General features: G+C 35.2%; 1 protein-coding gene across 1 annotated transcript in view; it reads left to right on the top strand.

The window, feature by feature from the left end:
* The window catches only part of Tmprss15 (transmembrane serine protease 15), a 117962-nt gene extending 90720 nt beyond the window's left edge, over nt 1-27242 (top strand). The window contains exons 20-26 of the mRNA XM_031360392.1: nt 8003-8098; nt 11678-11727; nt 11876-12062; nt 18578-18759; nt 20204-20299; nt 23282-23424; nt 27079-27242. Coding sequence (XP_031216252.1) covers nt 8003-8098; nt 11678-11727; nt 11876-12062; nt 18578-18759; nt 20204-20299; nt 23282-23424; nt 27079-27234 — 910 coding nt within the window. The 3' untranslated portion in view covers nt 27235-27242. The remainder of the gene's footprint in view (nt 1-8002; nt 8099-11677; nt 11728-11875; nt 12063-18577; nt 18760-20203; nt 20300-23281; nt 23425-27078) is intronic.
* Nucleotides 27243-27618: the final 376 nt, after the last annotated feature.

Here is a 27618-nt window from a genome sequence, read left to right as displayed (position 1 = left end):
CTGGGGACTGTATTCTCTCAAGGTTATTTATGCAGATTGGATGTGATCTGCAATTCCTCACAGATTTGAGAAAATAATGCGAGGAAGCTTTCATCAGCTTTTACTTCTTTGTATTAAACATTTTAATTCCATTTCTAGCATCCACAAGTAAAAAGGACTTTGAATAACATTTTTATGTCTTTGATGAAAGTAAGAAAGTTTTGTTTGTTTGGTTGGTTATTTGGTTGGTTGGTTGGTTGGTTGATTGGTTGGTTGGTTGGTTAGTTGGTTTGGTTTGTTTTTATACGGAAGTGAGAGTAATGCTAAAGGGAACGGTGAGTTTTCGATTTTTTTCTATGAAGGAAATCCAAAGTTTCAGACCAATCCATGCATATGAGATTTGCCTAGTAAAATCATTAAAATTAATATTTAGAAAATATTAGTGTGAAATAAAGTTAGTTGTTTATTTTTTAATTAGACGTTTTGGAAGGGGTTGTCAACTCTCTTATGAGTCCTGTGCAATATATCTCTACCTTACATGCCAGACTAGTCTTTTTTATCCTCTCATTTTCAAAGGACAAGAGATAGACTTGTATCAGTGTTCTTCTACTTCAAGGTGTTTGCAAAAACTATTACCTTAACTAAATGGAGGGAATTAAATGGATGGAATGGATGTTGTAATTATTTACAATCTCAAAATATAAAATGAATGATCATATGCAAACACACAATTAATTTATTTCTGCAATTTGGCATGAGGTTCTGAAAACCTGAAATTAAAACTAGTATCTTATACTGGCTTGATAAATTGATAGACATTATTCTGGTTACTGTATGTAATTTCTGTCAGTGTCCTTCATAGACTGCATTCTGGTTTCTGTACATACTTTGTCTACTGGTGTCCTGATAATTTTCAACTATGTTGTCAAAGCTTTAACTCATAACAACTGTAAACACACACACACACACACACACACAGAGAGAGAGAGAGAGAGAGAGAGAGACAGAGAGACAGAGATAGAGACAGAGACAGAGAGAGAGAGAGACAGAGAGACAGAGAGAGACAGAGAGAGAGAGAGAGAGAGAGAGAGAGAGAGAGAGAGAGAGAGGAGGCAGTTTTTACCAGAACAGTTTTACAGAGACAAGTTTCAGATGAAGACAGAAAGAGCCAGAGAATGAGAACTAGCCAGAAGATCAGAACAGATTGCCAGAGTTAGTTTGGGGTCAGGCAGAGCAATTCAGTCAGAAGCTTAGAGAAGCCAATTTGGATCAGCCAGCTTTGAGAGGAGTTTGGGCCAGAACAGCTGATTTGAACCAGCCAGCCAGAGTTTAGAAGGACCTAGAAAGGGTGAGCTTATTCAGCAGTAAGTCTTCCAGACAAAAATTATATCTGGTGAACAAAAGATATTTTTATACATTTTATTGCATTTATCCATTAATTTCAATTATGGGTCAGTAAATGCATATACATATCCAGAAAAGGCGGGGGGAGAGAGGTGGAGTGGGAGAAGCTCTTAACAAGTTGTTGGGAAAATAATTTTCACTCTATTAAAGTGACTACTTAAATAATTTCAGTGAATGTTACACTTCACTAAATGCATGTAATTTACCTGACATACAATTCACACCCATTGTTTCCTGCTTTAAAATTAAGGATGCCTTAATTAAAAATAACTAAGGAGCTAATGAGCTACAGTAGTTTGACAGCTTCCCAACAATCATCTCTGATCAGGTGTTACCTTATAGGGCTGGTCAAGGGACATAGGCAAGCAAAGGCAACAACTTATAACTCAAGAATTAAAACGGTATAGCAATGATTTGCCTGAGTATACACCAGTCGTCTGGCTTAGACATATTCATGTGAGCACACACACATACACAAACATGCATCCTCACAAATATGTGCACAATAAATAAAAACATGAATAATATATAAATTTAATAAAAACAAAACCCATAACACTTGAGAAAATAAAGGTAAAGGAATTCCATGCTGCATAAAGTACACAAGAGAGTGTCCACAGAGGACCCTCCCTCCTTGACAAGCTCCTGAAAGCATCATCATTCAGCCACATTTTTGGTTGAAGACCCAGCAGTTTGTTTTCTTCCAAACACTATTATGTCTGTAAGATAACAGAGAGTAATGACAACATTGGCCCATTGATTTTTCTCTTTCTGCGAGTATGGTACCTTTCGCAAAGGTTTGATTGGGTCAGGATAACTTTTCTATTGACATGTTTTTGCTTCTATGCATGTGTCGCAAACTTTAAAGGCCTCAGGTCAGAAAAATCTCAAATTCAATACGTTTACCTTACTCTTGAAAAGTTTTCTTAGGTGAGTGATAGGGCTGTTGCTATAAATGCACTAAATGAATGAGACTGCAATTAAATTATGTCCAGGTCAGACATGGTGTTACTGAACTTCCAATGTTGAGACTGTCAGAGTGGGATACTTTGTTTCTGACTCTCTTCTGCCTACCAGTCCCTATCTATAAAAGTTCTGGACTCTGTCTTGCCAAATCAATCCCCTTCTTACTCCCCAATCAGAAGAGAAAGACCTTCCTTCTCCAAAAGCCTTTTTAGCTTAATCCCACCTGGCTCTATTCATTGCTTAAACCTTTTGGGGTGTGAAATGAGCTACAGTGTTGGGCTGCACTATTTGCAGCATGCATTATTATGCCTTCAGCTTTCATGTGTCCAAAGGCTTAAAACATCTCTACCTAAGCTCTTGCTTCAGGGAAGAATCCTTATCTCAGCAAATGCAGTCTGAGTAGCAAGACAAAAGAGAGGCAGCCTAAGCAGAGGCTGAGAAGAGAGCCTGAAGACTGAATACCATCCAAGCAGCCTAGGGATATCCTCTTTTTCTCTCCCAACAATTCCATTATAAGTATATTTTTATAGTCCCTCTGTGACCTAAAAAGTAATAATGTTTGTATGAATGCATGTATATGCTTCTCTTCTCACATAGAATGGACATTCCCTGAAGTCAGGAGACAACTTTAAGGATATATAAGCCATAAAATTTATAATAATGGTTTAGAAATAGGTTGCTAGGAGACACTAATATATAAACAGAGTAAATCTATATGGTGATCTTTGTGATACTAAATCTATAGTTATTTCAGACATTTGTGGAAATGGACACTGAAGTTCTCAAAATGAATAAATCTGGAAATCATCACAAAATTTTAACTACTTGCAATCATCAAAGATTGTTTCTCTGTCATGTAACAAAAATAATGTATTAATGTATTATATGGTCCTCATGATTCAACTTAATACACTATGAGAAAATTCTTTCAAAAATGAATAATGACATCACATAGAATTGCTAATCTCTTATTTTCCACATATTGTTTATTGTTTTGTCCTTTGTTAATCAATAGTGTCTCTTAAACTTTTATTGCTTTGTATTCTATCTATTGTGAATCAGAATTAAATAAATTATTTCTAGGGTGAAAATATAAAATTAAGTTGGCAGGATTTTAAATCCACACAGTCTACTAATTAACTTTCCAAATGAAAATATAAACTGAAAAACTTTATAGAAAACTCTTAGGATTGTAATGTCAATATTAAAAATGAAAGTGTGCATATGAAAATTTTATAGATTTTCTTGAAAAGGGATATTGTTTTCTAGTACACTAAAGGTGGTATGATGCTGAGTCTCTGCAATCCTAGCACTCAAGACTCGATCCAATACTCAACAGGAGTATTGAAAGCCCAAGGTTAACTAGGATGGATAATGGATTAATATCAATCTGGGATACATAGCCATGCTCTGTCCCATATAACTACATAATTAAATGTACTTTGTTTCTTTATTTTCTTTTCATCTGAATCACATAGGAAAAAAGAATGTGTGTTCTTTTTCCATGTGAATACATAATCTCCACTACTTCTCTAGGCAGCACCAACAGCACCAAGGAACATCATTTTTGAGATCCCTAAAAGAAGAACATGTGTATATTATTCTTAAAGGTCATTCTCCAGCCTTCCTTTCATTCATAATACAAGTGTTAAAGTCACTAAGCACAGTCTCACCATGTATCACCAATAGAAGATATGTAATAAGTAGAGTAGACTAAAATATTTATAAAAATCATAATTTAATATTTTCTATTTTTATTTAGATTTCTACAGATACTGATAGGTCTTTTCAAGTCCTATCTTAAAGAAATTACAAAGGAACAGGGAAAGGGCAGGGAAATTGAATTGTCTAGTATCCAAATGCCTGCAATACATTTTAATGAAGAAGTCTTGATGCTCTCCATTTTATGAATTAATTAAAACAGATTCAATTTGTTAGAAATCAAATTGGAAGCAAAAAAACAGAACTTTGTACTACTTTAATAAACAGAGCTTTTATTTCTTCATGACCTTGTTACCATTCTATAGCAAATATTAGGATCATTTGAAAGGTTTCTTACAGCAGCATGCTGGGCAACAATCTGACTTTCTGATCCTATTGATCTAAAGTTGTTCTGGGTAGTTTATAGTTTTAATTTTAATTTTATGGAGTGACAGCTGCTACTGTTGACAAAACACTGTGACAAGGTCTCCTAAAAGATAAGAGACTTAGAGAACCACTTAGAAAAATGCTCTGTATTTCCTACCATGGGTATTTTGACCCTCCTTCTAAGGACCAATGTATCCACACTGTGGTGTTTTTCTTCTTGAGCTTCATGGGGTCTGTGAATTGTATGTTGGTTATTCCGAACTTCTGGGCTACTATTCACTTATCAGTGAGTGCACACTATGTGTGTTCTTTTCTGATTGTGTTACCTCATTCAGGATGATATTTTCTAGTTCCATCTATTGTCTAAGAACTTCATGGATTCATCATTTTTAATAACCGAGTAGTTGTACTCCATTGTGTAGATGTACCACATTTTCTGTATCCATTCCTCTGTTGAAGGACATCTGGGTTCTTTTGAGCTTGTGGCTATTATAAATAAGGCTGCTATGAAATAGTGGGGCACACAAAGTCCTCAATGGAGGAGTTAGGGAAAGAACTTAAGAAACTGAAGGGGTTTGCAGCCCCATAGGAGGAATAAAAATATGAACCAACCAGTACCCCCAGAGCTCCCTGCATCTAAACCACCAACCAAAGGGTATACATGAGGGGACCCATGGCTCCAGCTGCATATATGGCAGAGGATGGCCTTGTGGGACATCAATGAGAGGAGAGGCCCTTGGTGTGGTGAAGATTTTATGCTCTAGTGTAGGGGAATGCCAGGACAGGGAAGCAAGAGCAGGTGGGTTAGAGAGCAGGGGATGGGGTGTGGAATAGGGATGTTTTGGGAGAGGATAAAATTTACAATATAAATAAAGAAAACATAATAAAAAAGAAACATTATTCTGTATAATTAATACATGTTAATAAAAACATTAATGAGAAGAGAAAGAAAGAAAGAAAGAAAGAGAGAAAGAAAGAGAGAAAGAAAGAGAGAAAGAAAGAGAGAACAATGCTCAAAGGCAGCAGACCTTAGGCAGAATAAGGAACTGTAACTTGAGTAAACAAGAGAAGAAACCTGTCTAAAGAGAGATTAGAGAGTAATTATCATCAGGGACTTTACCCTCCCAGCATGGAAGTGTACTAACCCGTTCCAGTACTGAAGCATGAAGCCAACATGAACAAATAAAACTTCTTTACCTTCAGGAGGCCAGGTAATTTACCTTGATGTGATGAGATCGACCAGAAGCCACACACTGATAAAATTTAGAGCTCTTGATCTACATTTGCTCTCACAAAAATGTGTGGGTCTTCACCCATAACTATTTTATATCAGTAAAGGATTTTATGACTCAAGCATCCCTAACCTTCTACATCCACTTCTGCCCTTTTTTCTAAGCCTCAGCGCATGCATTGTATAGAGCTATTTAAATGAAATAATTCTTCTGCTCATGTGGTTCGAGAAAATGGTATAAAAGCCAAAAATAACAGTAGCAAGGCTTGTCTTTGTTTTGGTAAATCTATTTGATATTTTATTAAAGGAAGATTAATGACTATGTTCTTTCATTACATTTATCTGCCTATCAAATGAAAGTGAAATATACCAAATATTGGGACATTAGACAGAGCATCTATTTTCTCAATATCCTGTTCAGTGACTGGAAGGCAGCAAATAAATGTTAAGTATGTTGAAGGCTTTGGAAAGAAGAGAAACTACTCTTTGAGCGTTTTTTTTTACTTCTTTTCACTGATCATAAGAATTTTGCATGTTCCTGGTCTATTTCCCATGCATCCAAATACACTGTTATTGTTTGCTATCATCCAGAGGAGACATTAAATATTCTGGAGAAGCAACAAACACATTCAACATGTTATTTCAGTAGGTAAAGACTGATGTGTTTATAAGACGATAAAGAAGTATAAGATATGTTCTTATGGGGGTGTGGTGCCTCATGAGGGAGAAGGGGTGCCTCAGCAGTCCCGTGTCAAGGCATCGCTTCCCCTGGGAACCCTCCACATGATGGTATAGTATAGAATAGAGTTTATTCAGAGCATGGGGAAGGAAGATAAGAGAGTAGTAGAGGCAGAGAAAAGCAGAGAGAGGGATCGAGCAGAGAAGTAGAGGCCCGACATGACCATGAGAAAGTGGAGAGAGTGAGAAGGAGAGAAGAGAATGGGGGAGGGGAGAGCAAGAGCAGGAGAGAAGCAAAAGATCAAGAGAGCAAGAGAGGGAGGAGGGGGCAAGCAGCCCCTTTTATAGTAGGCCAGGTCTACCTGACTGTTGCCAGGTAACTGTGGGGAGGAGTTTAGACAGAATGCAAACAGAGACCACATTGCCTCCTAACAACCATAGATAACATTAAAATTAATATACCCAGAATCCAGAAACAAAGAAGAAGGAGGAGGAGGAGGAGGAGGAGGAGGAGGAGGAGGAGGAGGAGGAGGAAGAGGAGGAGATGGAAGGAAAAGGGAAGGGAAGGAGAAGGAGAAGGAGAAGGAAAAGGAGAAGGAAGGAGAAGGAAAGGAAAGGAGGAGAAGGAAGAAGAAGAAGGAGGAGAAGGAGGAGGAGGAGGAGGAGGAGAAGGAGAAGGAGAAGAGGAAGAAGATTTTAACTGTTGATGATTACCCATATGCACATTGTATCACTATTAACCATCACCCTTCCCCTTTCCAGGTTCATCCCACTGACTTTCAAATTTAAAGGCATAGTTTTATCTTAATATTAAAATATTGATTGAGTAAAAGAATAGAAAAAAGAGATTGAGATTGAAATTTCACTGTCTAGCTAAATTTTAACATACAAGTAAAATTAATTAAGAGAAACCTCCACATAGTCTCACAGTAGATGGTGACAATACCACAGGCTGTAGCCCAGAGCATTTGATGGCTTTTTACATGGAGGTGTCTTTTGTCACCCTGTAGTGGCTCACCAGTTGGCAACTGCAGATCGAGGCTATGGGTCTTCTGCCTTAGATTTAGGACTCCTTTGACTTTAAATGTAATGAGATACCAAAAACAAAAATAAAATTAGAAAGTTAGACTCTGAAAAACCTTATTTCTCTATGCAGTTCTTAGGTGATTTGATTTTCTTGAAAGATAAGTTATACCTGGTGAAAAACATTTTAAATCATGAGTACTGTTTTATTTTTCTTATTCAAATTTAATTCAAGTTGTATACAAGCTGATCCATTAAACTATTCACATTCACTCAATAACACTGAAAAAAAAAAAACAGAACAGGACTCAGATCCTCAAGAGAAATGTGTAGCAACCTTGTAATATAATGTAGGATATTCAAACAAGTACTAAAGACATTTCCCAAAAATTGACTACATTTAATGTCATTAGTAATAATTTTGCTAATGGTTTATTATAGTGTTTGATATTATATATATTGAAAATGGATTCTTCTCTTATACAATATATCCTGCCCAGTTTCCCCTCCCTCCACTTCTCCAAAGTATTAACATAATTTACTTCAAATTATGTATCATTAAATAATTTAAAGTGTAATATATTAATGTCGGTAATTTTATCTCCTACTCATATGTCATTTATTCTACCTTAGGAGTGCAAACTCGTCAATGCCAGTATTATCTACTGGAGGTGGACCTTTTGTGAGATTAAACAAAGCCCTAAATGGAAGCTTAATAATAACACCTAGGTGGGTACTCAGATGTTTTATTTTTATTTGGTACTTAGGACTAGATAAAAAAAATATTTGAAGCCAATAATGTGTCAGTGACCCTACATACTGAGCACATACATTTGAAAATTGATCAATTTCTTTTACTTGTGTAATATCAAGCAACATCTGTTCTTTTTTTCCTGAGCAGGATTGTTTGATCTTCATTTGTATAGACAGTCTAATGAACTATAAGCCATTATTGTTCTGACATACAGAGAGGGAGATGATATGTCATAATACTATTCTTATTCTCATATTCTAAAACTCGAAATATCATGAAAATAAATTGTAAGTCTTAGAATAAATAGGATAAATGCACCTCAGACAACCATCAAAAGACAAGGGGTTATGTAAGAATCAAATAAATATGAATATAATTTAAAAATAATATCACGTTAGTCCCATATTATATCTTCATTGATATTTTAAGTTAGATATTCTCCTTTACCCTTTTTGTGGAGTATTAAAAAGTCAGTATCCTTTCTCTATTTAAAATTATTCCATAGTAAATTATGTAATTTCTCCTATTTACACATTACTGGTGATTTTTGTTTGAAATTGAGGCAATTGGCCTCTGAATTTTATAATCCCACCACAGACAAACTCAGGATGAGAAATGACTGCAAGAAAGCATCAAATTGCACTCTAAAAGTTAGCATCCTATTACCAGTACACTTGTTTACCAGACTTGATGCTAGAACAGCATCAGGTTATTCCACTACTCATGAAAGTCAGCACTTCCAAAAACTCAAGCAATAAAACAAATTTATAAGGACTACATTTAGTATCAATGAAAGAACCTTGGGGATTAGTATTTTCTGTCAGTGCTGACTGATATGAGTCTCAGTGGGTTTGAGCCAAACCACCTGAAAGTTTTCACACAGGTTTCCCACCTTCTTTTCTAATAAGGCATTCTGAAACTCACAGTTCACCAGTATGTTGTGAATTCTACCTTTTCAGGTTTCCTAGATGTAAATATTAGTAAGAAAGAAAAAAAGTTTAAAGCCACTCAAAGTAATTGAATGCCTCTTTCAGAGAAGAATCATATTATTCCATTTTTCTTCTTTCTTTTTCTTAATTTATTTATTCGCTGTACATCCTGATTGCAGCCCCCCTCCATCTTGTCCTCCCAGTCTCTTCCTCACAAGACTCTCCCCCAATGCTCCTCCCTTCTTGAAGGAGATAGGAAAGCCCCACACAGACCTGGGTACCAACTTGCCCTAGCAAATCAAATTGTAGCAGGACTAAGTGCATCCTCTATACTACATCTTGTTGAGGCACAACAAGGCAGTTCAGCTAGGGGAAGGGAATCCAGGGCCAGGCAACAAAGTCAGGGACAGCCCCTGCTTCATCTGTTAGGAGACTCACATGAAGACCCAGCTGCGCATCTGCTACAAAGTTGTAGGGGGCCAAGTGACAGTTTCAACTAATATTAGTACCATTATTATACTTACATTCATATTTGGGGAAAAAAAAAGACTTTATATAGATACACCCTTTACATTTCTTTACACCAATAAAAGCCAATTAGCTAAATGTCTTCAATCCTTTCCTTAACTTGTGATATTATACTGAGCTGGCAAAATGGAAACATATTGATTTATTCAGTACCTTAGTTAATTAATGTTATATAGTAATGACATTTAGTGTAATATGGAAAAATAGTGTTTTTGAGGGTATCCTTGTTGTAAAAAATGTAAGGAAAATAAGGAAGACTTACCAGAGAAAATGTGACGTTTCTTGTTAAATGGTAATGGACTATTAACTGCTTATGTGCTTGATTAAAAATACTTAAGCACTGTTTGTTCTTTCTAAGGCCAGTAATAATGTCCTAGAAGCCATCCTGAATATAGATTTTTATAGATGCATATTGTAATGTGTAAAGTGCTTTTTGAGACTTAAAAGTATCCTATACTGAGGTCTGTAAGCTACTTTTCTTTCAAACACACGTGGGCATCAAAAGGAAATTTAGTTGAGATTTTTAGGCATTTTATATAGAGGTCTATAGAAATATTGATCGTTAGTAAAGTCCATTTTCTTATATTTCTATTGAAGTTGTCTTATATATTAAAAGAAAATATTCACAATAGAATGTAGTTGTATGTTCTTTTAAATAAGCTTTACCATGCGTGTTCTAAAAATATGGAGTTGCTTTTAGTGAGCATATAGCATTGTTTTGTGTTTTTCCTTTTATTCTTTTCCCATATTATGAGTATGTAAGTAGCATACACAGCTCATTTAAGTAAGTACATAAGTGTAAAGCATTTCATTCTATCTGTGGGCACAAGTATATAAATATTTAATGTGTGGGATAGCCTCAGAGGAGGAATAGGACAGTGTCATGATTACTGGTGTAACATTGACCTCTGCTGGTGTAATCGTATAACACCTCGTAAACAATTTTCTTTTTTAATATACGTTTTCTTAGCTTTGGGAAAACAAATTCAAAATTTCAAAATTACAGGTGATGTGATTTCAGCAGTTTATGCACAGTCATTATTTTATAGTCGCCATACACATGTCTGCCTGCTTTACAAGCGGAAGCTGCAGTCACTCATTTACTTTCCAGAGTGAGTTTCATAGCCTCACCAAAAGATTCATCACTGGACAGCCCTGAAGTTGATGAGACTGGAGGCTGGTTTTCACCAGTTCTTCTTTTTCTTAACTCTTAGTTTCTACTATGTAGGTCACCAAATGGTCAAGCATAAACTAAAAATATTAACGGCTAAATCCATACATTAGCAGTTCATTTGCTTCAGTTATTACCAATCTCAGTAGCACTAGTCAATCTCATTGTGTCTGGAATGAACCATCTCTTGCTGTGGCATGAACAAGGCATGCATTACCTTTTCAGTAATCCTTCACAAATTAATTTAATTCCCAAGATTTCTTATGGCATTTGGTGCTTTTCTCCAAGTAAGCCATGCTTGCCACAAGAGTAGCACCAGAGTGAAGAAAGACTGTGTTTCTTTAAGTAAAAGTTTTGTAGCTAATAATGAGAGAAAGAAAAGTTATATGCTAATATTGCTTTTAAAAAGTACAGCCTGTCATAAGCATGTGTTATCCACAAAATAAAAGGTGGAGAAGAAAAATAATCAATTTATGTTACTCTCATCACCAAAGTCCAAAGTTCAGGATTTACAACCTTGATGTGTCACAAGTACTTGGTTAAATGGGATCATGTTGAACACAGGGTTTAGCACGATAAGTGGTTTTAGATATAGATTAGAGTAATTGGAACATATTCCCTAGGAATGAGAAAGTAGTGAAATCCAAGTTTGCTGTTGTCAAAATAATTCGTGATTAAAAAAAGTCCAAACCAAATGTTTCTCATAATAATTGTGAAATCCAAAAACATTGTATTCTATTACACCCACATTGATACTGGATAATTTTCCAAAAATCCCATGAGATTACGTGATAAGAGTACAAGCACAGCCCTATTTGACCACTGTGGGCCATTTTCTTCTGTGGATTTCAACTCTACTGAGTTTCATATCTGGCACATAGATTTAAATGTTGATTTAACTAACAAAAGCTTCTTTTCTGTTATAGTCTACAGTGCTCCCAAGATTCCTTGATTCTATTACAATGTAACCATAAATGTAAGTATTTGTCACCTGATAAGCCTTCAATTTAAAATTCCAGACAGAATTTTATGTCACTTGAAGCTGCCTTGTTATCACTTAAATTTTCATGACCAAATAAATTATCTAAAAATAAGGTAAATCCTTTCTCCAATTATTTTGGTAGCATGTGGAGAAAGAAAGGTGACTCAGAAAATCGGCCCAAAGATCGTTGGTGGAAGTGATGCCCAGGCAGGGGCATGGCCCTGGGTTGTGGCTTTGTATCACAGAGACAGGTCTATAGACAAGCTGCTCTGCGGTGCATCTCTCGTCAGCAGTGACTGGCTGGTGTCTGCTGCCCACTGCGTGTATAGGTGAGTTTGAAGGTGACTTCTAACTAAATGTCAGCTAGTTATGACTCAAGAACCAGGGTGAGCCAAATGCTCACCATCATCACATATTGACTTGGGACAGCAGTTCCGTGTTCTCTTTCTCATGCTAATAAAGATACCTTATGTATATCTACCCATGAGTAGGCACAGCACAGTGCATGTCTTAAAGGATATTAAGTAAATCTGACAAGTTAAGAAAACATGAGAAAAAATTTCAAGAGTTGGGGAAGGAAGGGAGGCGTCCTATGAGAAGAAAAAGCCCTTGACATAATCTATGAGTTTTCATTGGGCCATAGCACAAACACAACAAAGGTTGAGATAATTGTTATACAATGTACTGGTTCTATGGCCTTTCAGAGACTAAGTCAGCTCTCAGCCCATATGCTCTATGCTCCCTTACCCCACCAGGGAAGTGATCATGCACTGTGCATGGACTATTCCCCCATAAGGAATGTTTTAAGACTTTGCATCTGTCCATGGGTCTCCTCTTTTGTTAGTTATGACTGTCTGCTAGGTGTTAGTTACCTGGCTGGTGACCTCACAGGAGTACAAGGTGCTGCTAATTATTCTAAGTTTTCATCATTCTCCCAGCTACCAAAGGTATAAATAATTTTTGTTAGTGGAAGGTGGTTACCACCTTGTCTACAAGATAGTCTGAGATCTCTTTCCTGAAAAGGATGAAGCCTTCCTTCGAGATTACATTTCAGTGCCTGCATTATAAGCAAGAACATGTTTTTATAAAAGGGCACTCAGTTATGTTTCCTGGGAAATTGAGATGGTGGTCTAAGGAAACGTAGCTGTCTAACACAGTGACCCTGACCTTAATTTTCAGAACCCGCCTCTTCCCAAGACCTCTTGGCTACCTCATATGAAACTGCAAGTTCTCTGCTTTGTATCCCTAATGTCTCTGCCCTCACTACTTGGCTCTAACATTTCCTTTTAACTCTAACATCCTTTCCCTCTTGATTGAGCAATTTATAGTCACCACCATGGGTCCTGGGCTATTTTATCTTAAAACCTACAGAAAATGATTTCCTACCTCAGCAAGGGGTCCTTTAGCAAACAAGGTCATCTCATGCAACACAAAAGAGCATCTCATTTTGTATAGCTCCAAGCCCTACCAGGAAATATTATTTCTGTTTATGACATAAAATTTTCAATATTTTCCATAAAATTATGTATTAATTCTTATTATATTAATCATTCAGTATATCAACTATTAAATCTCCTAATACAGAAAATTAGCATTTGTATCTAGTCAGAATGTAAACATTTAAAAATGTAAAATTCATGTTTATTGCATAATTTTTGTTATTATTCAGTTAGGTCAATATTTACTGTTAGCAAACATCACAATGAAAATACTCATAAAGAACCTTTAAGTAATAAACACATTGTGCTTTGTGTTAAGGACCTTGTAATGGCTTAATTCGTAGGTTTGCATCAATATTAATATTACATATAGCTAAAATTTAGAACTAATTTCTACATATATCTTTGCTTTGCAATAAGAAAGAGCAAAGCTGATGCCTAATTCTAGGATTTACTTCCCCTCTTTAAAAGTAATTGTTCCTAATGCAATGTCATGAAGTGAAAGGGAGTAAGTGGGAAAGGTGAAGAAGAAAGAAGAAAGTAAATGTGAGGGGCTCAGGAAACAGTTCATCTCCTTCAACACAAGTAATGTCAAATCTTTAATTACCTTCTGACAATTCTCAATGAATTCATAAAAAAAAAAAAAAAGGTTCCTCCTAAGAGGTACAGGAACCTGATACAGAGTTGATAACCTGCATCTAAGAGCCAAGTTGACATTGGCGCCAATAATTTTATCTAGGGCAATTATGGTAAGTCTCCCTATAGCAACAAGAGACTCTGAGAAGGAATTGTGGACTCAAACTTGGAAGAGGCAGATGTACTAATCAGGAGCCTGATATAGAATTAATAACCTGCATCTAAGAGCCAAGTTGACATTGGCTACAATAATTTTATCTACGACAATTAGGGTAAGTCTCCCTATAGCAGCAAGAGACTCTGAGAAGGAACTGTTGGCCCAGACTTGGAGGAACCAGATTTATATAATCAGGTTAGAGTAATTAAGCTCTCCTTCCAATAAGGACAATAAGAGTTTCTGGGTGTATGCAAACAAATTGTCAGGCACTTTCAGGGAAGATAGGAAGATATGCAGAAAGTGTGAACATGACTGATTCCACGTGCATCAAGATGCCAACGGCACCATAATAAGGACAAAAGCAGAATCACAGAAGTCTTAGGCAAATGGCACACTGCATCTGTCTCTATAGCTCTCTGATGTTATACATTGGTAGGATATCGAGGTAACTAAACAATAGCATCGCTTATAGTAAAAGCGACTTCCCTTGATCCTGCTGTCTTCTGACAACCGTATTTCCCAACACACCATAAGAAGTAACTATATCAAGCATTTGTTTCTCATCTGTGCTAAGCATCTTCACTTTCCTACACTCATTCTTTTGAGTAAGTTACAAGGGGTATGATCTCTACCGTATTATCTATGTGTGTTACATAATCTATCTGTATTATAAATGAAGGTTTAGCTAAATATTTGGTCTTTTCTGTTGCACATTAGTAGGTATTAGCATATTACTTAGTCTCAGGTTTGGTGAGTTATTGTTTGGCATACTTATAAAACAAATGAGGGCTGGAGAGATGGCTCAGCCGTTAAAGGCTAGGCTCACAACCAAAAATATAAAACAAATGATTTTCACATGTCACATAGGCCTAGAGCACTATTAGTGACATCTTTCAATTATCTATTTCATTGTTGTACTTTTTGCAGTTCAGTGATACCAATATCTATTTAAACCACAAATACATGAATGGGTAGAAAGGCAGTCCCATTTATTATAAGCACATGTTCAATCAGACAGAACACAAAATATCTTTATATACTCTCACTTTGAGCACAGATGAATAAAGGGAGCTGCACTGGAATCATAAAAATTCATAACTGTCCTGAAATATTTACATTTTACTATCTTCAGTCATTTAATAGAAATTATTTCTCAGCAGGGGAATGGGGGAGGGGATAGAGGGTTTTTGGAGGGAAACCAGGAAAGGGGATAACATTTGAAATGTAAATAAAAAATATCCAATAAAAAAATCATGAAATAAAAGAAATAATTTCTCTTACTAATTTTATTGTATACTCCTTTGTGTCACTGGCAAAGCAAAAAAGTTTTGCAATTTATTATAGCGATTTATACTAAAGTATTTTAACAGAGTAATAAACTGATACTAACACTTTTTATTTTACTCACCAATTTTATCAGTAAAAATAATTTCTTAATAAAAAAGAAACATGATCAAGATACTCATTGAATTAACACTATACAAAATTGTTAGGCTTAATACAACTTTAGCCGAGTACTTTTACCCAGTCAGCTCTTCTATTCCTTTTATCTATTCAAAAATTTCTACGTGACACATTCCTAGTAATCCTTTAATTGTATTTTTTGTAACAAATATCTTGCAGTTATTAGACTTCTCTGAAGCTTTATTTCCCACACATTTTTGTATCAGATCAATGAAGTTTTCTCTATGCTGAGAACATCTACCATCTTGAATTCATGGATAAATCGTATTCTTCCTTAGTTTGAAAACATACATGAGTTTATATGGCTTAACATATAAACTTTATATGGTTAGGGGTTACTCAATCTTTTCAAGTATTTCTTTGCTTTCTGCTTTTTATATGTTCATCCATAAAAGTGATATTTGCTAAGAACTCACCCTGCCCTAAGCATTTTGCAAATATTTGGACATGGTAGTGCTATACAGACCAACAAAACTTGTGTCCCAGTAGTACTTATTTTAAATATTAAAGGATGAAAACATCCAAATAAATGTTTCAGAGAATGATATGTGCACTAAAAATGCATCTCACCAGAACAAGGCAGAATGATGGAGTACTAGATCAGCATGAGAGAGCTTCACTGATCTATTTGAAGGAACAGCTAAAGAAGTAATAGAGAGAGAATATGATTATATATCTGCCTAGGAACAAAGATGCTCTAGTGTACCGGTGTTGTAGGCCTATTTTAGAAACCTCAAGAACCCTTGCTACAATTAGCCTGGCTCTTAAAGGAACAGGAATAGCACTGAATAATGAAGTACAGTCTAAATGAGGAATCTTAGGCCATAAGTAAAATGAACAGTCCTTTATAGGGGTATCTAATAGCCCTATAAATATCTAACAGAGGTTATCTAATCAGGCTGATGTGTGGGCATGAAATTTCTAAACACAAGTGACACTTTAAATGGAGGAGTTAGAGAAAGGACCAAAGGAGGTAAAGAGTCTTGCAGTCCCATAGGAAGAACAACAATATGAACCAACCAGACCCCCTCAGAGCTCCCAGGGACTAAACCACCAACCAAAGAGTACACATGGAGGGACCCATGGCTCCAGCCGCATATGTAGTAGAGGATGGCCTTGTTGAACATAAATGGGAGAAAGAGGCCCTTGGTCTGATGAAGGCTTGATGCTCTAGTGTAGAGGAATGCCAGGACAGGGAAGTGAGAGTGGGTGCATTGGTGAGTGGGAGTGGGAGGTGGGGGGATCAGAATAGGGAGTTTTCAGAGGGGAAACCAGGAAAGGGGATAACATTCGAAATGTAAATAAAGAAAATATCTAATAAAAAAGTATGATACTGTAAAAAGAAACAGAAATTGATGACGATAGGCCTAGGATCACAGCTGAGGATGAAGGAAATATAATGAGGAGACACAAGTATAAAGGCACAAGGAAGAATTAATGAGACTATAATTAACAGTGTGGCCTTGACATCACTATAATATTGAGAGGAAAGAAATGAGAATAAATAGGAAGTAAAAGGAAATAAAATGTCTTATATTTATACACCAATCTGAGCTATCTTTTTTGAAAATGGATTCTTCTCTCATACAATACAACACAACCATAATCTTTCCTCCTTCCACTTCTCCAACTCCCCCACATATCCTCTCCTCCAGATCTACTTCCCCTCTGTTTCTTCTTCGTTTTTTTGGACAGGGTCTTTTATAAGATTTCCTTCCTCCATATATTATAAAAATGAAAATTTATTTCTATTTTGTAGAATATAATTTTAATATTTTCAACTGTTAATATTCAACAAATAGAATAATTATTTTAAGATATATTTCATTGTTATGTCTCTATTTTCATTTTTGATTTTATTAATTTGTATACTGTCTTTGTGCCCTCTGGTCAGTCTGGCTAAAGATTTATCTATCTTGTTGATTTTCTCAAAAAAAACAGCTCCTGGTTTTGTTGATTCTTTGTATACTTCTTTTTGTTTCTATTTGGTTGACTTCAGTCCTGAGTTTGATTATTTCCTGCTATCTACTCCTCTTGGTTGTATTTGCTTCATTTTGTTCTAGAGCTTTCAGGTGCGCCATCAAGCTGCTAGTGTAAGCTCTCTCCAGTTTCTTTTTTGAAGGCACTTAGACCTATGAGTTTTTCCTCTTATGCCTGCTTTCATTATGTCCCCTAAGTTTTGCTATAGTATGTCTTCAGTTTCACCAATTACATGGCCATTCTGGAAGCTATACAAATGTGTGTGGGTAAAGGTGGTTCCTTGTGTTTCTATGAACAGTACACAGGCAGATAATAATGACTTTTGGCTCCTCCCAGTGTCTTTTACTTTGCTTTCCTCTACTTACACAACACTTAGACTTACTCATAGACAGAATAGAAACTGAGCATGTCTTTGTTGTCTTCTCGTTTTTCATAGTGCTACCACTTCATTCATGGTTTAATTTTTCTCTTTTGCACATATTGTAGAATCATGCTCTTCTATCAAGTTATTATGCTGACTAGAATAATTGTGAAAATTATTGCATGATGTCAAAATTTACTGGAACTTGGTCAATATTATGCAACTAGGTGTCATGTTTCTAAATCATTCTTGATAATTCTTAAAGGACTTTTTAAGGAAATAGCACTGGCTTATTCACCTGGTACAATAATAATTTCCTAGAAACTAATGACACAGTAGTGGTTAACGGAGGCTAGGTGGAACAGACAGAGGAAAAGTTAGAGAAAAGATAGGAGAAAAGTTAATGAAAATGTAAGGCTAGGACATAAAGTGAAGTTAGTGTTCTATTGTAGAGCAGTGTGGCTATGGATACCAGTGTTTAGTATATGTTTCAAAATGGTGAATGAAAGAAAGCATTTGGAATAATTTCACTACAAGAAAATAAGGTTAAAGAAAATGTATATGCTTACCTCAACTTAAACATTATAACTTCATATACATATCTGCATCAAACATCAAATGTCAATCCCTAAGTATGTCATGTGAAAGTAATAAAAAATATTTTAACAAAAGCATTCCATAGAGGAATCAGGGATACTACAGAATGGAAATGTTGCAGAGTTCTAACTTTTTGTGTTAGATATCTTCTGGAAAGTTCTGTTATAGAAAGAAAGTTTCTTGAAACTATTTTCTTATCACAATCTTTAGAAGAAATCTTGATCCAACCAGATGGACAGCAGTCCTCGGCCTGCATATGCAATCAAATCTGACTTCTCCTCAAGTAGTAAAGCGGGTGGTTGATCAAATTGTCATAAACCCTCATTATGACAAACGAAGAAAGGTCAATGACATTGCTATGATGCACCTTGAGTTTAAAGTAAATTACACAGGTAAGGGAACTACATCTAGTCATCTCATCTGGTGACAGCAAACCAAAATGAGACTTGAAATGTCATCCACAGCAGAACAGGGTAAAGTCATAAAACTTGGCAAAAATAACCTAAATGCAATTGAAGTATAAAGGAAAGTGTATGAAATCTCTTTCATCCTACTGTTTAAATCCAGCTTTAGGGAACTCTTACCATTCTCTAATGGAGAAGCATCCACAACTGCTCCTGCTGCCTTTGTTTGCCCTGCAATAGAAACATGGGTCCATCTACCACAATGCACAAAACAAGACACAGGAGAAAAAAGAACAGGTTAATGAACTATGTTACCCACAAGCAGACATGGAAGCATCAGCACCTTCTGTGAAATTAATTCATTTTTGCAGAATCTTATAAAACAATTATCATGATTATATTCAGGTTTAATATGAGAACCAAATTTATGAAGTTGGTCTACATGTGGATTGTGGCAAAGCAGATCTTCACAGTCCTTAGTAGCATCACACTTTGGGGTTCATCTGCTTTTCTGTATTTTTCTTGTATCTGTATGCATCAGATGCTCACTGAAAAACTTAATTATTTGTAGGTGAATGCTGAAAGATCAAACATGATTCTCCTGTAAGATCTAACTAGAGCAACTGCCAGGGAAGCAATTTTAATATGGTTATATGTGTCAAAACATTCTAAAACACCATCCAATATGTTTTTCTTATAGACATTTTGAAAGTACATTAAAAGAACCAGTAAGATACCTCCACAGGCAGAGACATTTTCTTGTAGGTTCCATGACCTGAGTTCACTTCTAGATCCCTTGAGATGACAGGAAAGAAACAGAGTTTTTCCTTGCTCTCAACATGCAAATGAGTGAAATTTTACATACATGTACAGATACACCTATAAATATATACATATCTATGCATTCACATATGTAAATATACACAAAAGAAAATATATATACATATATATTTTATATATATACATACATATATATATATATATACATATATATATTTATATATATATACATATAAAGAAAATAAATAAAAATTTAAAACGGCATTTTGAACATTTCACCAAATTGGAACTATTCTCAAATGAGTACCATGACTATTTAAAAATCAAATACAAATAAATGATGAATTCTGGAATAAGGCATTTGGGACAGGAAAAAAAAAAAGATAAATTAGAGAATAAACTACAGGAACCCTAAGAGACCACCAATACAACCAAATCAAACACAAGTAATCACTGATCATGAATGCCTTTGTCCCTTGTTATCTGAAGATGTTCCAGAATTATGAAATCAAATACAACCATTTTAGATTAAATGTTGGAAATGTTTTTTTTTTAATTTCTCAGAAAGAAGAGTGGCATTCTATCTCTCTGTGCATATTTGTTTATTATTGTTGTTCTTCTGCGGTTTATTTTGTTTTGCTTGGGTTTTCAGATTATATACAGCCTATTTGTTTACCAGAAGAAAATCAAATATTTATCCCTGGAAGAATTTGTTCAATTGCTGGCTGGGGATATGATAAAATAAATGGTAAGTCATCACATTTGAAAATGAGAGAATGTTTATCAGAAAAATGTGTGCTACTGAAATTTGCTATGGCTATTTTAATATTTTTAATACATCTCTTAGTTATTATACTTACAGAATCTGCTAAACAATTGTCAGGACTATATCATGTTTATGCTTATTAAATAGCACCAAACATTTTCAGATTCCTTTTAGAACTATAACTAACATCTTGAACAGTTTTTTAATGTTCAGTAAGGCTAGGTAAAAAGGAAACACACTTTTGTCTGAAGCAATCAACTGAGTTCTATAGTCACAAATTATTATAGTCATGATAGCTAATTGCTTCAGATGTAGTTAAAATAAACCCACAATTATAATGGAGAAGCCTAGTTTCAGAATCAAAACATTCACTTTAAAAATATCCAATGGAGAAAATGTATGCAATGCCTCAGTGGTTTTCCAGCCTTTGGTCTTATGAGACAAGGTGACATGAAACCTCAGCAGGACATCATACATGGCCACGTGTAAACACATTGTTTCCATTCTCTTCTTTACTTCACTTTTAAAATGGAATGAGAGAGAAGAGTTGGGCCAATATGACCAAGAAACTTTGTATGCAAGTGTGAATATACTAAAGAATAAACACAAAAGGGACTCTTTAAAAAATAAAAAAAATCAACTTGCTTATTAAAGAAAGCATCAAGTTTTGGGACGAGCACTCACCTGCTTGCTAGCTCAGTGTAATTCTCTTTAACAATCATACTGTCTGGCTGACCATACCCCATAGCTGCTATCTACAAAGTATATTCAAGTCAAAGACTATATATATTGTTTTTATTTCTTCTGCTTGAAAATGTAATAACTTATTACATTTGAAAGTTAGGAAGATTGATGTTTTATCTTTCAAATTTCAAAAAAAATCAATTTTTAGCTACAGTATAGACATGAAAAACAAATTATCTGCTAACAAGATTTAAGACTCTTTATTCCATGTAATTTTTTTTTAAGTAAGCAAGCGTGGCTTACTTACTATTCCTAAAATATATGTTTAATTGAATTTAAATATCTCTAAGGGCTGTGTGGAGCCAGTAGAAGAAAAGAACATCAGAAATAATTTATAATGAAATGGCCAGACTATGCTTCAATCTTTCTTACATGTTTTCATGAAATTTATTAACTTAGTCTTATGATTTATACTGATTCAATTTCATAAAATCCCATTTTCTGATGCTATGAGTATATTTTATTATCAGTTATCAAAGGTAGTTGGGAGCATTTTTTTTTCACTAGGAACAGATGAGGAGAAAACTGTTCAAGTTGGGCAACCAGTACTTTAAAATAATCAAATTTTGGCCATGTATTATTTTATATTTACATATGTGTGTCTTCTCACTCATCCATATGGGCACTAATATAAAGAAATAAATACATGCTGCAGGGATGAGTCAGCTAGCAGTTGCATCTACACTATTCTTTCAGAGGACCTGAGTTCACACCAATGCAATTAGCTCATAACTAACTGCTTTTAACTCTAGTTTTAGGGAATCAGACATCCTCTTCTGACACCTGCACTCTTGTGCACCTCGGCACACACATACACATAACTTAAATGTAATAAAAACAAAATTGTTATAAAAGAAAGAAATATTAAATGTACAGACATTGTTCATAGTTTCCTTTACAAGAGAGCTCTGTTACTTATTCAAACAAAATTTATATTCAGGGGCAAGTACAAAGAGAGGCGTCTGTTTTTATTGTATTTTTTCTTCTCGTCACACATCCTTGCTCCCAGGACAAACGGCAGAGAGGTGCTGAACCTTCCTCTTGGTTTCAGTCTCCCATGTTTGCTTTCTTAACTTGAAACCTGCCAGATTTTTGGAGCCAGTGGTGGGCTGTGCATTGTTTACTTGGCTGACATCATAGAGTCAAGAGCTATTTGTCCATTCCCTTCCCAACTCTGTTTACATCATAGTGCCTATACATTTAAATCATCCATTGTAGGCCTGTTCACCGTAAGAAGAAGAGGGCATGTTTGAGACATTTCCCCATAGATAACAAATAGCTACACATTTACAAACATAAACTGGTGTGTGTGTGTGTGTGTGTGTGTGTGTGTGTGTGTGTGTGTATATTGAATTTCACCTAAATCACACATATAACCAGACACACACCTTGTTTATTTTCTTAATGTAATAATGTCCTTAATGTATAAGTGAAACTTAGCACAAAATGGAATTGTATATATTTTTTTACAATAGTGCCTGACAGATATAATAAGTTACATTTAAGTTTCTATCTCTTTTGTGACACCAAAGAGAATTGCTAATCATGAAGAAGTGCTTATGTACCTTCTCTGGAGTTACTAACACCTGCTTGCTTCACAAGCTGCTTAGAAATAGCAGTTAGTCAGGAGAGAGTCATTCTTCCAATGAGTGATTCATTATACAAAACAAACGCAAATACACAATGCTTCCTTTCTCTTCACCTGCGTGGGATGGCAAGCTTATTGCCCCCAGAACAGAGCACAGTTCATCTGAGCTCGGTCCTCTGCTCACTGTGCACCTGTTCACAGACATAGAGCCACAAAGGAGCTGAATGCCTTTATACAGGAGGGAGCACCTCCTCAGGTGCTGCATGAAAAGCTCTTCTGGATATCCAAGTTGGTGCTGATTTCCATGAATGAACTCTTTGTGCTGGCAGACTTCGTTTCGAGGAGCAATACTGAAACTCTTTAAAAACACTGAAAATGCCTAAAGACCACCCTAGTCCAATCCACAATTCCTACTACCCCTTACGAAAGACAGAAATGCTATCCATTTGCCAAAGTGCACAGATGGGTTTATTATGTACTTTAAAGTGCAAGGTTGGTAGTTAGTTCCATTATATATCCAAATAGTACTTGATAATGAGAGCAAAATGCTGGGATAAATCAGATGGATGGTGCTTCATTCAAGGATGCCTGTTAATCATTACTGACTGGCTGTCTGCATTTCCCATTTCGAGCAGGTTCTACTGTTGATGTGCTGAAAGAAGCTGATGTTCCTCTTATATCCCATGAAAAGTGCCAGCAACAGCTGCCAGAATACAACATCACAGCAAATATGATATGTGCTGGATATGAAGAAGGAGGAATAGATTCTTGTCAGGTAAATACAGGCTAGTAGTCATATTATACATTGAGATAGCATTTTCTTTGTTTAGACATAATTTTGGAATCATGAAATCACTAAGGAGCCTCAATTGCCCTTTCATGTTGAGAATGAGTGACTTTAGACACTTATCACTTACTGAGAGGGTTAAGGATACCACATGTAAAGCAATCAGCAAACATTAAAAATCAATTAGGATATTTTATCAGGAGACTCACTAAATACATTATCTGGCATATCTTAAGTATTTGAAAATTAATGAAATATTAATGTATCCACATCTACTGTATTAAATTAAACTAAAAATTATTACAGAACAAATGAATAATTTACAGATGTTAAAGTAGCCATTTATACTGTGAGGAAATGGTTATACTGCATTAAAGTGTAGCAGCTTGTTTCATATTATATATGAACAACAGCTAATCAGAATACATATACATATACATATATATTGTAATTTGACAATACTTTTTAACACACAAGATAAATTTGTAGACATACTCCCTACTTAAAACAATGTCTCAAGTCATATTAAATTTTCAGATTGGTTTTACACTTATTCAACTTTGATGAACACTTTAATTCTATACCAATCAAGTTGCATCATACTTGTTTAAAATTTACCTCTGGATCTTTATAGCTTCCTTATAAAATAAATAAATGTACTAAAGGTAAGAGACACTATCACTTAAGATGAGATTTTTTAGAATTATTTTTAAGAGGAAAATCAGCTATGCAACTTCAATTACAGTTAATAGGGGTTGCATGGCAGACACCTCACAAATGAGGTAGAAAATATGATGGCTAATTCTATTGATCTTAGAGTTACATTATGCTAGTAACTCATTCCAGACCTGTGAAATCTTGTTTGGCTCTGCTTTCAACAGGATCTAAGCATATTATTCATTATCAAGAACAAAATTCATAATGCATAGAAATATTTCATGCAATAGAATGTTGTTATAGTTGAGTAGCCATCACTAGATTGTAATACAGTTTTCTTCGATCACTGTTAATATTAACTGGTCAAATAATGACACATTATTTAAAATGGTTAGTATATCATTGTTTGAATATGTTCATTTAATTATTTTTAGCCTTGAAAATCTGTTCAATCAGGCATGCCAAATTCCTTTGAATATTTGAGGTAGTCTTCTGAGTTTAGAGCCAATAGGAAAGAGTATAAAATAATTTCTCATTAATAAGAAAAGCAAATCTCACTTTAATATTCATTCAGAAACTGCATTCTTTATCAGTACCATCAAAAACATAGCCTACAGTACATCAAATGGATCTCTTCCCATGGAACTTGTTCAAACTGCAAATTTTAGAATCCAGCACACAACAGCTAATCAGAATATTAAATTGAGGCCCAATAATGAATGCTTTCTTCTTGTCCTACAGGTGATTATAATATATAATTAAGTTTGAGAACCATTATTCTAGATAAAAATAGTCAATACTCCTTCAAGTAAGCTGGTGATATTTTGTTTTTATTAATGTATATTATATATTCTCATATACTACAAGTAGTGTCTAAGTATAAACACACAGTTTTAGTATTTTGTGTTGTTGCATTAGTTTATAATTTAAGTATTTATATTTCTTTGAAATAGTAACAGAAATGCCATTGAACAAATTATAAAATCAAGGAGGAATTTACATAGTAAATGGCATAATGTGTCAGGATAATTAGAAGCGATATAATGAAACAAAGCGAAGGCCCCCAGCCTTGCAGTCACTCAGGAGAAAGGCGCAAGCCTTCTGTATGGCTCATGAATCTCTACAACTCAAACCTACTTCGTTTACACTAAGTAAATTAAAGTCCTTAATCCTAACATCAAAATCTTTTATTTACCTAATAAAATTTCAATTATTTTTATAAAAAAGAAAGAACCAGGTGAATCTATTTGAAAACCTCTGATTAAACCTCTGGTTTAGTTTTAATGACTTTGAAATAATATGTAACATATGGTGGACAAGACTTCCCCATAAATATTTCAAATATATATATATATCAAGGCCTCACGATACAAAAATGAAAATCACAACCGTTTTTTCAGACAGTTCTGGTACAGTTGTTTCACCTTGAATGTAGGTATCCTGTGGTTGCCAATGCCACTTGAATTCCTCTACACCCAACTGTGGAACAAAAAGGGCTTTGACAAGTCACCTTCTCCCCTTGACTATAGCAGCAAAGATGGCTAAACTATCAGGCAAGAGATCTCTCAAGACAATTCCTACCATCTCTTTCATTTTAAATACTCTGTTGCAGCAGTCATTTTGGTCAAAATGAACAAGGTTGCATAATTATTTTGTGATATAAAAACAAATAACTTTCTGATAGTACATGCCTTTAATTCCAGCAGAGACTGGGGGATCTCTGTGAGTTCAATGAGAGCCAAGCATTGCCAGTTCCAGATCAGAAATGCTTCACATTGAGGCCTTGCCTCGAAAATAAATAAATAAAAAATAAATAAATAACCAGAATTCAGCACATAATTAATATGAGTTTTTTCACAATTAAATACTACTACATGTCCATATCATTTCTTTTTGCATTAGAAAGGAATCATTGCACACAAATAAGACCTGCATCATTAACTTACTAGGACCCACTATCATTTACATTGACAAAAAGACATCCTCTCCTCTTATAAATGAAATTTCAAGTGAAAGTGCATGTTATGGTTACCAGAAAACGTGAGATTTGCTTATTTTGGTTGAGATATTAAGATTTCCAACTCTAAAATCATGATGTGGAATACTGTGTTTCTGAATTTGGCTTCCTTATTCAGGGTGAACCCTGGAAAGGAGGAAGTGCAATCTGGAATGGCTGAGTCAGCAGGATCCCCACCTGGCATTGAGTGCCAGGGAAATAAGGAACTCTCCAGAAATGTTAGTGTTGTCGCTCTCTTAGAAGATATTCAGTGACACACGGTGTGCATATACACTTTATTCAGGGTGAACATGGCTATATACAGGAACCTTGGAGAGTGGGAAGGAGTTTTCAGAGGGAATGTAAATCACTGAATGAACATTACCATACTGAAAATGCCTCATTTGCATGGAGAGGCATTCCTGTCATTTGAGATGCTTGATGAGGGGGATCTAAGAGAGAAAGTTACACCTGTAATTTTGCCAAGGACAATGTGGCATTCCTCAGGAAGAAGATGTGGGTACAGGCCCTCCAAATCAGGCAGAGAAAAGGAAGCCCTGGTACAAAAAGGGAGACCTCTGTTTTACACCAAGCTCAGGAAAGCTGTAGGGACAATAGCATGGCCCAATAGAATATTTTGCCTTTTCTTTGAAGGCTTTTCTGATCTTTCACATATTAGGTAATTAAGTGATTTGTTTAGGTTGGCATGAGTTCTTTTTAGAGACTACGTTGAAATACAATAATGAAAGTGAGAAATTAAGAGCTAAGAGGTGTACCATCAGAATTATTAACTTCCTGTTGTAGCCATTTGCACCATCTCTTTGAGGAAAAAAATCTCCTGACTGGAATGACAGTGAGAACACAGAAGCATAACTGTCAATCAATCATATTTCTGTACATTATTTTTTGACTGGTGAGCTTAGCATGTTGTACTTACTGGTACTGAATAGTCATGTACTCACACTTTTCTTTTGTGGCTCTCACTTCAGGGTGATTCTGGAGGACCATTAATGTGCCAAGAAAACAACAGATGGTTTCTTGCTGGTGTGACCTCATTTGGAGTCCAGTGCGCACTGCCTAATCACCCTGGCGTATATGTCCGAGTCTCACAGTTTGTAGAATGGATCCGTAGCTTTCTACATTAGGCATTTTCCTGACCCAGTCAAAAATGATGGGCAGGTTTTTTTTTTTCTTCATTTTTACTCAAACAAGTATGGCAACTAAGAGTTTCATTAGAAAAAAAAAAACATATTTTTAGCTAAATCATTTAAATGCTGGAATAGGGAAGAGGAGCAAAACAATAAATTAAAATTAATCTTTGCAACATAAAGTAACCATAAAATGCATGTTTTATAATAAACAATTACTCTTCTATAGACATTGCTTGTCTCAAATCAATTTTTACCATTTTCGGTTGTGAGATACTATTTTAAAACATTTTCCATCTGTGTAAGTAAAAATTGGTTCAGAAGTGAAATGAAGTAGTTTGCCTGAAGTGTGTCATTGTTTGAAATGAGGTGTTGTAACTC

Source organism: Mastomys coucha, unplaced genomic scaffold, assembly GCF_008632895.1.
Source record: "Mastomys coucha isolate ucsf_1 unplaced genomic scaffold, UCSF_Mcou_1 pScaffold12, whole genome shotgun sequence".
Taxonomy (NCBI): domain Eukaryota; kingdom Metazoa; phylum Chordata; class Mammalia; order Rodentia; family Muridae; genus Mastomys; species Mastomys coucha.
Note: the sequence above shows the minus strand (reverse complement) of the source record. Positions and strands in the feature narration are given on the sequence as shown.